General features: G+C 40.2%; 1 protein-coding gene across 2 annotated transcripts in view; it reads left to right on the forward strand.

Moving 5' to 3' along the window:
* Positions 1 to 5771, forward strand: part of LOC308074245 (inositol-tetrakisphosphate 1-kinase-like) — a 46046-nt gene extending 40275 nt beyond the window's left edge. For both annotated transcript variants that reach the window (XM_080413618.1, XM_080413619.1), the window contains one exon: positions 2843 to 5771. In XM_080413618.1, the coding sequence (XP_080269744.1) occupies positions 2843 to 3168 (326 nt within the window). In that variant the 3' untranslated portion in view covers positions 3169 to 5771. The remainder of the gene's footprint in view (positions 1 to 2842) is intronic.
* The last annotated feature ends 10083 nt before the right edge of the window (positions 5772 to 15854 follow it).

Below are 15854 nucleotides of genomic sequence, written 5' to 3' on the forward strand. Positions count from 1 at the left end.
ACAAATGAAACTAATCTAACAGAACCCAGCTAAACTAAACGCACTCAAAACATCATACGAAGAATCAAAGGTTTTGGGTTTCAATGAGAGGACAGAGGGATGGAGTCTCTGCTGCCGTAGCTGACAGTCCTCTCCTGAATGTCAGTTCATGAGTGAGCTTTATAGCAAACGTGAGTGTTCCCTCAGCCAATCTATGGAGGGCTCATCAGAGCTGGCCAATCCATGGAGGGAAACAATTCCCCATGGGCAGCTGGCAGTCTCCAGTCTGACAAAGCAATTGCCACAGGCAGCTGTCAGTCCATTGGCAATCACACCTCCAGTTCTCCACCTTTACTGATGTAAAAAACATTATGCTGGAATCCAGGGCATACTGGAACGCTGCTGTCTGATAGATTATGGACCCAAGCTTGATTGATTACTGAGGGGAACTTCTTCTTTTAGATCACTGTCCTGTGGTCCTGCGCGGGCGTGCTGTGTTACAGTAGGGCCGCCCGCTCCTTGGCCTCAGAGATGAACCTCTGGCAGCCCTGGTGTTTTTTCACCACCTCCATGGACTCCATCACAGTGTGGAGGTAGGAGGGACTGATGAGAGGCAGACGGATTTGTTCTAGTACCTTTTCAAAGCTCTGCCTGCGGGTAGGACACTTGTCTAACCACACTCAAACACCATGTCCTCCTTGGACACATTGAGGTCACTGGCAAGAATCTCTGTGAGTCTTTCAACAGGGAGGGAGAGAAACTCTTGCTGCTGGTAGATGACACTGAAATGTTCCAGAATGTAATCCATGCTGTTTTTCTTCAACATTTCACACGAGTGGTCCACAGCAAAGCAGTAAATCCCTACACAGTTATTCACATCCATGTGACGCTCCATGAAGTCACAGCAGGCCTTTTGAACAGCCGTGACGTCCCACAAGTTTGATGCAGCTAGCAGGGCCTGCACATTTGCAGTGGAGATGGACACCTCTGAAGTATAGGCATAGTTCACCAACAAACCAATAATCTGAGGTTCCACTCCACTGATGGACACCCTTTCCTGTGTAGACTCCCTCATATCAGATGTAAACATTGCCTCAAAGTATGAGCTAAAGGAGGCCAGTACACAACGATGGCAGGGGAACTCCTTCCTGTTCATCACAGCATAGAATCACATCACACAAGGTACTGTTAAGCCGCAGCCTGTTTAGGCCTTCTAGCACCTTCTCGGGATGGTCGGGGTCCACAAACATCTCAAGTCTCCTGTGAGGACAGAGGTCTGGTGCTGTCCTCTTGTTCTGCTAGGTTAAATAACTTGTCAAAAGTGTCCAGTTTCATTCTCTTGGCAGCCGTATGTGATTGACTCTGACAGGCAGCAGCCAGGATGTTGTCTGCCATGGCTGAGGTGAGGTGTGGTGGATTGGGTCACATCTCGTTGAATGAGTCCAACCAAGTGTCCACAACAGATAGCCGCACACAAACAACAATGGAATTAGTCCGTCTTAAACATGAACTAAATAAACAATTAAATATTCACTTTTATAGACGTTTTTAAACTGAGATGAAACAAACTTTCCCCGGCGACTCTTCAAAGGGAGGAAGTACTACTACTGCGTCCAATGTGCGCACACATATGTGTATAGACATATCGGTTGTCACATACACGTACAACCGATATGTAATGCTTTAGACTGTGAAACCAACTACTGATGAGTTGTATTGACGCTTATTTCTCTGGAGAGAGTTCATGTTGCTCGGGTCACTGATGGAACTCAATTAACCAGGGAGTTTCTTTGCCTCTATACAGTTGGCTGCGGCCCTGGGGTCACTACGGTGAGGTCAGTTAGTGTCAGTCATATCCATATATGGAGCGGGCTATGTCAGTTATGCCCAAACCTGGGACTATGATGTCAGTCCTGGACATTTCGGTTAGCTCCATATATGGAGTTCCAGGAGGGGCTCTCTGATGTCAGAGCTAGGTATATTAGGTATCTCCATGTATAGCAGTTTAAGAGATATTCTATGATGTCAGACTTGGGGAGGTTGATTATCTCCATCTATGGGGATCTCCATATATGGGAAGGTTGGGATCGAATAGGTCACTAAGGGTCAGGACTGCTAAATGCTGGCAAGTATGCCCTGAATGTTCTTTACAGCTATATTAACTCATTTTGTCCCTGAGATGTGGCATACAAGTATAAAGTATTAAACTGGACATACTCAACTAACATAAAAATACTTCAAATTTGTACTGGAGTACAGTACTTTGAACTACTAAAGTACTTTTAAATGTACTTTGCACCACTGCATTTCAACAAGCCCTTGCTTCTTGCAAGGGCTTGTTACTATGGTGACTTGGTTCTCAGGTTACAGTCATCTCCGGTGCCACCTGTAACCGAGCCCATTGTGTAAAGCCACCACCTCTCCTGTGTACTTTGATATCGTCACTGTAGACTGGAAACCTCCTATCTCCTATGTAACTTTTCAGGAAATGGACAAAATAATCTGTGTTCCAATTGACCCAATGTAGTTATTATTTAGTCATAAGCTCTTTCATTGTATCAATATTTATGAAACCCACAGACTGACTTAACCACTTTCACTTAATTGTTTTTTCAAATGTAGAAAAAATAGCCAATCTGACAATGTGTCGCATCGCAACAACTTTTGTGTGATATTGTAGGATGATGAAGTGAGCATTAATTTACAAAGGGAAAAAAATAAAAGTTGAAATATGAAGATATAAGGTTTCTGCCCGACAGCAACGATATCCAGTCTGTGTCATTTATCGACATCCCTGTGGTATTCTGACTGCCAAATTGAATTTGAAACTACATGTCCGTGTGTGTGTGTGTGTCCTGCCTAGGTTACGAGGGCGTTCCCGAGTTCTTCAACGACTTACTGAACCACATCATCAGTGTACTTCAGGCCCACAGCCCCGACCCCCCCGCCAGCGACCAGCCTAAAGGCCTGGTGGTGACCCCCAGCACCACGGTACCCAGCTCCAGCCCCCCACCCCAGGGCTGCTGCAGCAGTGTTCTGGGGAAGGAAGCCAGCGGCAGCCCCTGGATCGTGGAGGGCGATGGGGGGCTAAAGGCTCCCCGCCAGAGACTGGGCTGCAACTCAGCCATGTCCCCCAACTTCCAGCAACACTGTGTCTCCACGATAGCTACAAAGGCTTCGTCGCAGTGACCGACACCCGCCCTGTACCTTCCCCTGAACAAAAACGGTTAAAATGGTGACGATGTTAATGAATAATCATAATAATTATGATATTAATGATAATAATATATCTGTAATCAAAAAAGCAAACCTTTTCCTATGTAGATATTGATGATGATGGTGACTGGGTGTTGGCTTCTTCTCTCTTTGCCTTTTTTGTATTTTTCGTTCTGTCTAATAAGACTTACAGTACTGTAATGTGAACTCTTGGGAACTTTGCCTAATTGCTGATTTTATTTTTTATTTTTTTTCTGTGTGTGAATTCTCTGTAATGTAAGGGTCCACATTTGGTAGTTGAGGGAGAATGGCCATGTCAGTTTCTGACGATAGATGTGCCATTAGTTGTGCAATTATTCATCCTTCATACCACTCACGCACACACACAGGCATAATCACATTGCAATGGACCGCGCCAGTGATGTGTGTCTGTAGTCTGATCAATACCACTCACTTCTTTTTATACAAGCTAAGAGGGAGGAGATGTGAAGAAGAGACAGATTGTCTGAACACTTGAATACTCCTCAACTGGTCTGAAGCCACTCTGGGGCCATGCCGTGGTCCACTGGCTTGGAGAGGGAGGCTGAGATTCTATACATGAATGACAAGCACGTTATCTGTGGGTTGTGTTCGTTCCAACAGAGTACAAAGCTGTTTACTTGTCCTGTGTGCCATCCAAGTGACTTTTTAAGCAAGGCTGTTAATAAGGAACACCCGCATTAAAAACCAATACAACGGCTGATATGAACATTTGTCAACTGTGAAAAGATGACATCTCTATGATCACGTGACCAAGTCTTTTAACCTTGTTTGTTGGCCTTTTTGGAGTGTGTATGTCACGTGCTGCTTAGGTCTGTGCAGGTGTTTTTAGCGCTCATACAAACAAACCCTTGTCCTTTAAGTTTTTGATTAGATCTCAGTTCGAGGAGTTCCGCTGCAGAAAGACAAGAATCACATTCCGTTTTGTGTACATGGGAGTTATCAAAAGAATTCCATGATCTCAGAATTCCACTGCTTATTGAGGTATGCCTCAGACGACTTCACTGGTTTGTTCTTTAAACACACTTGGGCATTTAAAAGTTCATGAAGTGAAAAGGACAGACGAGTAGTGGTCAGTATTTTGTAACTTTCTCACCATGGAGGACAGTTTTTTTTTCACATTTCTCCAAATTTTTAATTCTAGGCCTTCGTTATGTCGGGTTAGAAAATGTAATTATTCTACTAAAAGTTATGGAAGATATATAGTAGGGATATATTCAAGTAAATGATTATGAATCATCTTTTTTTTATTGAATTATTTCTTGATTTTAGGATTTTGTTCAGGCTTATTGACACTTTTTTTTTCACACATTTCTGGCACCACTTATCCCTTTTTCACCATAGTTATTAAGCAGGCCATAGTCCTCTCAGTGCATTCACCTCTAGCTTAATCTTGTCTATATTCTGTTCAAGCTGCTGTATTCATGTCCATTACCATGTCACATGTGTAAATGATTGAGTGGGGGTGGGGGGAGAGTAATCCCAAATCTTGCTCCCAATGTTCACTGTGAGATCTTTTTTTACTCCTATTTTGTTAATATCTTTGTCCTGACATCTACTAAGAGCAACTTTATTTTATTGAGATTTTATGGGGGGGAAATGTTTTTATATAAAAGAAAGCAAGTGATGTTTTGAACAAACGGTGGATATTTATCAGAGGAATAGTGAAATGCTGGGTCCAGTCTGATGAGACTGTCCTGAGTTGGGGACAATGAGCTCATATGGTTGATACTGTTGTCCCTCTAGCATCTAGTGGGAACAAAATGCCAACCTACCTGAGAAACCCTCAGTGTTGGGTTAACTGAGTTTATGCTCTCACAGTTATCCTAACACTGAGCGATTTGCTGTGAACTCAGTTTAAACAGATTCAGGCATTCCTCTGACCCTGCTGCTGCTTCTCTCGTCCCAGAGAGGACATTCAACCAGTTTTTTATTATTTTGTTTCTGCTATCAGCGTTGAGTGTCAGCTGGGAAGCTGTATTGACTAATCGTCTTGTATCCACTTGCCTTGTGATGGTGAATAATAGTGTTGTTGCAGCCATTTCACCAGCATGTCTCTGGGTCGGCAGTTGAAGAGATGTTTTTTTTTCTTTTTTTTTGGCACATTATGTGCTGCAGCGTCTGCTGTTATTTTACCTATAAAAAATTAAATGAACTAATTTAAACCAAGTTTGGTACAAAGGCATATACAATGCTTACAACGTTAACAAAACATTTTTAGGAAAATGAAAGTTCCCATAACATGACAAGCGCTCGCACTGCAAAATGAGTGTTAACTCTTGAGTGTTCAATCTTGAATTAAATTAACATTTTGTAGTGTGTTAAAGGAAAGATAACTAACTACAACTCCCTTGAAGCAGCAGGGTTGGAAGAGCCTTTCAAATCCCTCTCCTCACCTAGGAAAAGGGACCAAGATGAGGGTACAGTATGTCCCTGTATAATATCAAAAGACTGATATCTGTGTACATCACTATACTGTATGTCCTATGTTGTCTTCTTCATTGTGCTTCTAAATGGGAAATAAATGGTTAATCCTACCTTTGGTCATTTCTGCAACACAGACAACGTCATTGTGCTCTCAGCTTCTACCTGAATATTTACTGGGATACGTATAGAACACGTGTATGTATATAATATATATATGCATAGGCCTACATCTGTAAAGTATGTTGTTTTGTATCGGTTCTGTAAGGAAAAAATATTAATACACAATTTATATGACTTTTTTTATTACATGGACAAACGAACAGGGCAAAATAAACAATAATAAAACCTTATCTGACTATTAATTCAGCTCTGTTTCACTGGGTGAACTATTGTAAACAAGTGATGCTCCAAAATCTTCCATCGACCTCCATTATAAATCTCTGAACTTTTAAAGGAGTACAATTCTAAAACTATGAAACGAAAGATTCCTTTTCAGCACGGTGGGCACGCCACTGATAGCGCCACACAATCATTTTTAACCACATAGCTTTGGCTATTCAAAAATAGCAGATCTACAAGCTCATAGTGCAGCACCGAGTGCCGCGCTATGAGCTTGTGTGATTATCTTTGAAAGGGAACATTTTTAACTCAAATCTTTGCTTCTGGGGGTCCTTGGCACAAAACATTTTCAGATGGGGGTCCACGGCCAAATGTATTTCAATTTTGGCATGAAAAAGGTTGAAAACCACTGTTCTAAATGGCAGTGGTTCACAAACTTTTTAGCTCAAGAGTCCTGAGGTTGGGTCCCGGCTCCCAGGGAGACATCAAATTTCTCTTTTGGGTCTTGAGTCCCAAGACTCAAGACCCAAAAGAGAAATTTGATGTCTCCCCGGAATCATACGAGGAAGTAAAATGTATAATAAGCAAGAAAGGAAACACGGCTGCAATAAATGGATCCAGGGAGAAATCGTGGCAAAGTATTGCCGACAAATTAAATGCACAAGTCGTCCAAAAATATATACAATTTATATACAAGTCCATAAATATATAATTCAGTTAGGCTTAAACATGAGGAGTGTAGTGAATATTGGAATTATCGCCTACTAATCTACAATGCGATAGCCTATTATATGCGCCATGCATCCAACCAATATGTCTGAGTCTGTGCTCAGGAATGTGTCAAAAACAAAAACATTCCATGAATTCAAGGCTTCATGGAGTGTGTAATTGATAGAAAATAAGTATTTTTGGGTGAACTATTCTTTTAAGTGTCTTGTTCAGGGACACTTTGACACTTTGTTGAGGCCTGGGAGCAAACCTGGGATTTATGGCCTGTCAGGCAGGCGCTCTAACCATTCAGCTATGACCACATCATCAGCAGAGATTCTAAGGCAGTTCTACTCTGTAACAGTAAAGGGGTTTCAGGGGAAACTAGCAAAATGAGGAATAATATAATAAAAGACTGTCTTGCTAATAAAGCGTCATGTCTCTAATTTTTTACAATGTATTTGATATTACCTTTATATTATTTAATAAATTATGCATTTCATCCTCTATATATTGTCCAGCAACCTTTATGATAAAGGCGAAAAAAGATAGTGGACCCGTGGGAGCGATATTGCTCAGATGCCAAGGAACCTGTGCTGGGATTCGATCCCATGATCTTGTGGTCTGATGTCAAGAGCTCTTCCAACTGAGCTAACCAAGCACACTGACCTTTGTACATTGACATTACATGAACGTGATGGGTCATTTCACCAAATTAATTAAAGGCATTTGGCTCATGCACTTTACAAGTGGGCTTATTGTCAGCAACAGCCAAGAACACAGGAGTCTATCCCTATTACAGCACTAGACCCCAGGGAGACTGACACATGCTGATTTGCCATTTCCAGGATTTGATTTACAGGATTTGAGTCTTGAGTCCCAAGACTCAAGACCCAAAAGAGTCTTGAGTCGAACCAATTACTCCCGCGGAGACATCAAATTTCTCTTTTGGGCCTTGAGTCCCAAGACTCAAGGCCCAAAAGAGAAATTTGATGTCTCCGCGGGAGTAATTGGTTCGACTCAAGACACAAAAGAGAAATTTTATGTCTTCCCGGAATCATACGAGGAAGTAAAATGTATAATAATAAGCTAGAAAGGAAACATGGCCGCAATAAATGGATCCAGGGAGAAAGCATGGCAAAGTATTGCCGACAAATTAAATGCACAAGTCGTCCAAAAATATATACAATTTATATGCAAGTTCATAAATATATAATTCAGTTAAGCTTAAACATGAGGAATGTATAGTGAATATTGGAATTATCGCCTACTAATCTACAATGCGAGAGCCTATTATATGCGCCATGCATCCAACCAATATGTCTGAGTCTGTGCTCAGGAATGTGTCAAAAAATCTCCATGAATTCAAGGCTTCATGGAGTGTGTAATTGATAGAAAATAAGTATTTTTTGGGTGAACTATTTTTTTAAGTGTCTTGTTCAGGGACACTTTGACACTTTGTTGAGGCCTGGGAGCAAACCTGAGATTTATGGCTTGTCAGGCAGGCGCTCTAACCATTCAGCTATGACCACATCATCAGCAGAGATTCTAAGGCAGTTCTACTCTGTAACAGTAAAGGGGTTTCAGGGGAAACTAGCAAAATGAGGAATAATATAATAAAAGACTGTCTTGCTAATAAAGCGTCATGTCTCTAATTATTTACAATGTATTTGATATTACCTTTATATTATTTAATAAATTATGCATTTCATCCTCTATATATTGTCCAGCAACCTTTATGATAAAGGCGAAAAAAGATAGTGGACTCGTGGGAGCGATATTGCTCAGATGCCAAGGATCCTGTGCTGGGATTCGATCCCATGATCTTGTGGTTTGAAGTCAAGAGCGCTTCCGACTGAGCTATGGATAGAGCAGCCTCTTATTAAGCAGAAGTCACAACTTAAACTCCCACCCTCACCAGGGTCAAAAACTCTATATTTGAAATCCGAACGTTTATGTAGATGAATGAACGGGTCAAAAATGGAGAAAGTGCAAACACCAGGGCCCTATTTCACGAAAGGTGGCTTTAACACCTATCCTGGCTTAATTTAGCCAGGATTAGGGATGAATCGGTTTCATGAAAGCTGAATTATCTTGAAGATTAGCTTAGCCAGTTCACCCTGGCTAAGTTTAGCCATGACTAGATTTCATGAAAGAGAATTGAAGCAAGCCTACCTTAGTTACCATGGCAATTTAGCTGTGAAGTTAGCCTGGTCAGGAGCAGGCTAACAGCCAAGTTTACTTAATCCAGTGCCTTGTTCTTCAAGTTTTTCCACAGTTAATTCAACACATGTGTTGATATGGACTCATTTGAATGACCCTGCATTCAAATAAAATGAAATCAATACAATAAGATATAATCAATGTAATTATATTACTGAAATAGTGTGTGACCATGAATCATAATTGTTTCACAATGTCTCATGTGATATGTCACTCTGTTAACACTATAGTTCATATTGTAGATGTTTGATAATATATATATTTTTTTAGATTATAAAAAATGTCTGACATACATACATATATATAAAATAAAAAAAATATTATTAATTTATATATATATATATATATATATATATATATATATATATATATATATATATATATACATATATATATACATATATACATACGGCACACAACATACGGGAGACATGGACGGCACTGCAGATATATAAATAGATGGATTCCATGTAATCTCAACATTGCATGCATGGCGCATTTAATTAACCTCACTCCGTCAAATGGAAGAAGCTTGCGACACACATTTTTTCATTTTTTCAAGCTACTAGGCAGGTGATTGGATGATCCCGCCCCTAGCAGCCGCTGATTGGTTCGTATGCGCAGCGGTTCGGGCAGCTTTACTCTGTGAGCAATCCCAGACCCTCCTTCCTGAAACCAAATGCAATGCAATGCATGAGATTTCCGGAGGGAGGGGGTGTTTACCAGGCTAGCATTTAATAGCATCGTAGATTAGTAGACGATATCGCCGATATTCACTTAAACTCCTCATGTTTAAGCCTAACAGAATTATATATATTTATGGACTTTTTGACCAGGCTTATTTAATTCACCTTTCGTGAAATAGGGCCCTGGGCTACGGTGTGGTGGTCCAGGCACCCTAGGCTACAATGCCAGCGTGACAGCGTGTTCGAGTCCCGAATCTCAATGACATTTACTGCATGTCCATATATTATTATTATTATTATTATTATTACAAGGAGTGGAGCAGTCCAAATGTCCTTAGCCTGTATGTCCCAGCCACCCCGCCACCACCCATACCTGCCAACCTAATTATAGAATAGCAGATCTACTGTCTACAAGCTCACAACACGTTGCAATCCGTTGCGAGTGATGGTGTAATGGTCTAATTGTCAGGCTTTCAGCTTGGAGATTCCATGTTCAAATCCCAGTCCTCCAACAGTTGATGGAGTGCTTTAAATTTTCGAAGGCTAAAATACAAAAGAACAACTCAAAAGCACTAAAAGTCAAATCTGGGGTTGAACAGGAAAGTTACAATATTATGAAGCTTTAAATGCTGAAGTATTCAACTTTACTAACTGAAGGCTAACATACAACAGAATGTTTCAATAATACTTGGAGACATCTGCTGTGAGTCACTGAGCGATGGTGTAATGGTCTAATGCTCAGACTCTCAGCACAGAGATTCCATGTTCAAATCACAGTTATTTTACATAAAGAAATTCAAAACCATCAAATTCAATTATCTCTCCCTGCTGTAAAGTAGGCCACAGGGCTCTACTCTTGTACAAAAGCCAATGGATGGTTTCTTTTGATTGACCAACTATTGACTTGATTGTTTTGATTTTGTAAAATGTCAGGCATAGGGTTATCCCCCTCAAGGATCCCTGGGGTCCCCGGACCCCACTTTGAGAACCACTGGCCACCACAGAATACAATTTCTCACTAAATCTATTTACTAAACCAATAACCAGCATATATGTAGTGTGCTTGCTTGGGTTGCTCATTTGGCATTTGAATCATACTCTGTTAAGACTGGGCTCACTAGCTCAGTCAGTGTATGATTACACAATGTCAAAAGATAAGATAAATAATCGATTAAGTGTTCTTTATAATTTGTTGTATAACTGTTGCTTTGGCATTGATTACATTTTTTCAGGGCTGGATTTTGTCACCTCACTGTAATGACCTTATTTTTGGCATCACAGATACAGAAGATAATAGTCTTCATGAGTTACTTAGGCTACAGGTTGGGAAAAGCCATGTAAACACTTAAAAGTTCAATACGAATACTTCAGCCCATAATTCAACGTTGCACAAATTAAAAAAAAGGGGAAACAGCGCCCCCTGCGACGTCGTATGGACGTCCAAAACGGACGTCCAAACGACGTCTGAGTCAGGACCTCAGTCAGTAAGTCAGTAAGCTGTCTGAGTGAGGTCCGTGAGGTCGTATGGACGTCTTTTTTGGACGTCCATACGACGTCGCAGGGGGCGCTGTTTCCCCTTTTTTTTTTACATGGGTTCCCAGATTGCCGTATTTGTGCAACGTTGAATTATGGGTTTCGTATGGACGTAACGTTGTATGGACGTCATATGGTTGTGCGCACAGTGGGGGTAGTGCGTTGCAAAATGTATAAAGAAATTAACTAACTACCATAAAGAACATAATGTAAAGCAGGCTAAAATAATTATGTCAACAAAGCAGGGATGTTAGCTGGTACTATTGTTATTATTATTATTATTATTATTATTATTATTATTATTATTATTATTATTCATGAGTCACATGACTATCAAGTATATTGGTCTCATGTTGACATTTGCTCAATTAGTGCATTTCCCCCCCACTGATATAATAATAGTATTCTGTATTTTTTGTGATATAGTGTAGTGTAGTACAGTGGTTCTCAAACTTTTTTTTTAAAAATATATATTATCAAGGACCCCCGAATTAATGTATTTGGCCGTGGACCTCTTAATCCAGTGCCTTGTTCTTCAAGTTTTTCCACAGTTAATTCAACACATGTGTTTGTATATGGACTCATTTGAATGACCCTGCATTCAAATAAAATTAAATCAATACAATAAGATATTATCAATGTAATTATATTACTGAAATAGTGTGTGATCATGAATCATAATTGTTTCACAATGACTCATGTGATATGTCATTGTCACTCTGTTAACACTATAGTTCATATTGTAGATGTTTGATAATATATTAGGTTTTTTTAGATTATAAAAAATGTCTGACATATATACATACATACATACATACATACATACATACATACATACAAATCATACAAATTTAAATGTATTATTAATTAACGGGAGCAGTTAGGGGTTGGGTGTCTTGCTCAGGGACACCTTTAAATTACAATTACCCTCTGTGTCTGCTTTAATTAGCTGATAAAGCTAATACTAATTAATTAGTAAAACCTTAGCTGGGAAGAGTTATTTCAGTTATAACCCCCCACCTTTAACTATCAGCAAACAGGGGAGGGACGCAGTCCCCCCGATGGTCCTCCGTGTAAGTTGATGGCATGGGACTTGAACCTGCAAACTGTCGGTAGCAAAGGCAACTGGTCCAGCGCATCGCACCACTGCGCCAACGCACCTTTGGGCCTTCAACAGGTGTCTTCTAGTGGTTTTGTCTTGCTTTTTTGTATTTTGGCCTTGAACATTTAAAAGTTCTGCAACATTGAAATATGGGACAACTGGGATTTGAACATTGAAACTCTGTGCTGAGAGTCTGATCACTATCCTTTTAGACCATCTCTCACTGTCTCTCAGCAGATATGTCTCTTAGTACTCTTGAAGTGTTTATATGTCAGCCTTCAGTTAGTAAAGTTTGTTTGTTTGTTTGTTTGTTTATTAAGGATTAAGTTAGTAAAGTTGAAAAGCAATGAACCAAAGAAGAACTGGGAATTGAACATGGAATCTCAATGCGGAAAGTCTGATCTTTAGACCACGACACCATCTCTCAGCCACTCACATTATGTCTCTTCGTACTCTTGAAGCGTTATTTTGTGTTAGCCTTCAGTTAGTTAAGTTGAAATACTCCAGCATTTAAAGCTTCATTATGTAACTTTCCTGCATGACCCTGCTTTTGCCTTTGAATGCTCTTGAGTTGACAATGAAAAGTATTACTACACCATTACTCAGTCAATGACTTAGTATTTTTTTTACGTTAACAAATTCACAGCAATTTCATAATCAACTACCGTAGGTCTGGGACTTGAACATAGAAACCTGGTGCTGAGAGTTAGAGCATTAGTCCGCAACACCATCACACATGTTTAATGTATAGAAGTTGTTCTAGTTCTAGTGCTTTGAAGTGTTCTTTTGGACTGACCAGCAAAGCCCAGCTTCATTTTAGGGCTGTGAAACCGCCCCTATATGTGAGGTTTGGATATTTGCACCCCCCAATCCTGCGCTGTGATTGGCCACCAGTGTACCCCCCTAACCCTGCACCGTGATTGGCCAATCACAGTCTATTCAGGACTGTGATTGGCTAGTGAAACATGACACATGTGCATAGCCCTATAAATAGGACTATGCACTTAAAAAAACCACATTTATGTTTTTTTTTAAGTTAGGGGTGTACAATGGTTGGTCCACAATATTACTTTTCCATCACTGTGATGACCACTGTGACCACACCGCCCACTTCACACTGGGTGTGATTTTTTACAATGTATTTGATATTACCTTTATATTATTTAATAAATTATACATTTCATCCTCTATATATTGTCCAGCAACCTTTATGATAAAGGCGAAAAAAGATGGAAGACCCGTGGGATATATATATATATACATATGTATATATGTATATATATATATATATATCAGTTGAAAACCCCTGTAATCCCCCTGTAATATGAGATACTAATTCAAAGAAAAGTCAATTGATTGAACAAATTGTAAAATAGATACCTATATTACTTGAAGGCGACCTTTTCTGCAAGTTCCCCCCCTTATGATCCTAATTAAATCGAGACTATGAATCGAGAAATCATAGTCTCCTCTCCACTTCCAAATAAATCTAAAAGAGTGGTACTGGTATGGCATCTGCCTCAACCTCTCTGTAGTTATAATCTTTATTTATAGAGTTCACCTCTGACAAAACATTTCAACTAGGGCTAGGCTAACGTGTGTGTGTGTGTTGGGGGCATAGAGTTGTTGGGGGTCATCCAATCTGGGAACCCAGAGCCAATTGAGAAGGAAAAACAGCGCCCTCTGCTGTTTGTAGCAGAATCTGTTCTTGAGAGATTAGGGGTCATCTGCCTCAACCTCTGTGGTTCACCTCTGCATCTCCATTCAATAGTCTACCTGACAAATGAGACTTCACCATCGCTGTCAGTACTTTCAATTGCCTCTTTTTAAATTTTCAACAGAACTTGGAGGGTGCAGAGTCAGGTATAGTACAGCTGTACTGTATCACTCTGGTGTGTACTCTGAGGTTACAATGAAAATGTTAACTAGGATTAACAGCCAAAAACCTGTGTTATACCATGCTACCAGTCACACATGTGACCATTCACAAATGTACACCTCTTCAATATACTGTACATACTGTGTATCTATTGTTGTATTTGTATTTTTGTAAAATTGTATGTATGTTGCCAAATAATTTATTTTTGGTTTCTATTACTTTGTATTTCTTTCTTGTATTTCTCAAGTGAGGTGAGATTAACCTTATAAACCCGAAAGGGTTTTCTAAATCTCACCTGCACATCCAACACAATATCATGCTGTTGCTTTGTTTGTTGTGTTTTAAATGTGCAAATAAATAATAAAATAAAATAAAAAATAATACATTAGAATCATAGGAATATGATGGATCTGTTAATTAAGGTGCTTTATTTAATTCTTTCAGGTGCAAATGAACTGACCTGCTCATGAAACCTTTCACACTAATCACATTGATACATTTTAATGACAAGACAATCTATTTATTCATTCCATTTAAAAGTAGTTTCTTGCCCAACACCAACAACACTTTAGAGCTTACAGAAATGTAAAAATAATCAAATCAAATAAATGTCACAAATCTGACTAGTGGGATTAAATGAGTTTAAGAATTTAGTATTATGATATTGTAGCCTCTGCGCCATTGATTCATGGATACAGTATGGGTCCTGGCAACTGCATGACCACCGGTTGTTCTCCTGCCCACAAGTGACTTTCAGGAACCCCCTTCCCACTCACGCTCTCCTGTTCCGTGTGAAGCTGCACTGGGAAAGATGTGAGCCCAACTCATCAACACTTCTGGCCGCACCAGTGTAGCCGTCGACCCTGTATTCATGAGGGCAGAGGTGGTCAACCCTTCCACTGTCACCATAAAACTGCTCATCAATCTCTGATCTAATGGCATAAGCACTTAAACCCTATGGCTACGTTGTACATAAAATGGTGAAAATTGCCAATCTACAAGCTCACAACGTGTCGCAACGCGCCGTGTTGTGAGCTTGTAGATCTGCAAAGTGTTTGCCTATTATGACATGCCCAGAATAGGGGTGGTAGGGTTCAAGAGGTTATGAACACTCTGCTGGTAGTGAGACAAAGATACCTTTTTTGGCCCCGACTCTTAGCTACTGACAAAAATAACCACACAGCATCTTCATAGCTAGCGGCACAACGCACAAAGGACTCTTAAGTCTATTGGTTGTCCCCAAGGGGAAGATGAATATTCAATCTATCATTACCCCTCCTGCTAAAACTTCCCACAATATCCAAGTGAAGGCGGTTTGAGTGGTTGTCCATAATAGCGTCCAGCTTTGCCCCAACGAGCGAGCCAGCTTTCCTGACCACCATGTTCAGGTTGCTCGTGGCTTTTTCATACAGGAGCCCATTATTAGTGATGATGACCTGTCATTATACAGCCCCATCCCTGCCAGTGCCAGTCTGCTGCCCTGTCCCAGATTGAACCCTGGCCAGCCCGAGACCACCCACCCTTCCTCAGCATAGATATACACATACGTAGATGCCACTACTGTTCATTGGAGAGATGCGTCTTAATATTGGTAGCCAGGGGCAAGCTGCGCTTCCTAATGCATACAGTACACTCCATGCATGTCTATTGAAGCAGGAGGTCTATCCACAATTAAAGTAATCGTATATAATTTACTCCATCCTACTTCCAGATTCCAATTAAG

Source organism: Gymnoscopelus braueri, assembly GCF_963280865.1.
Source record: "Gymnoscopelus braueri genome assembly, chromosome: 19".
Lineage (NCBI taxonomy): Eukaryota > Metazoa > Chordata > Actinopteri > Myctophiformes > Myctophidae > Gymnoscopelus > Gymnoscopelus braueri.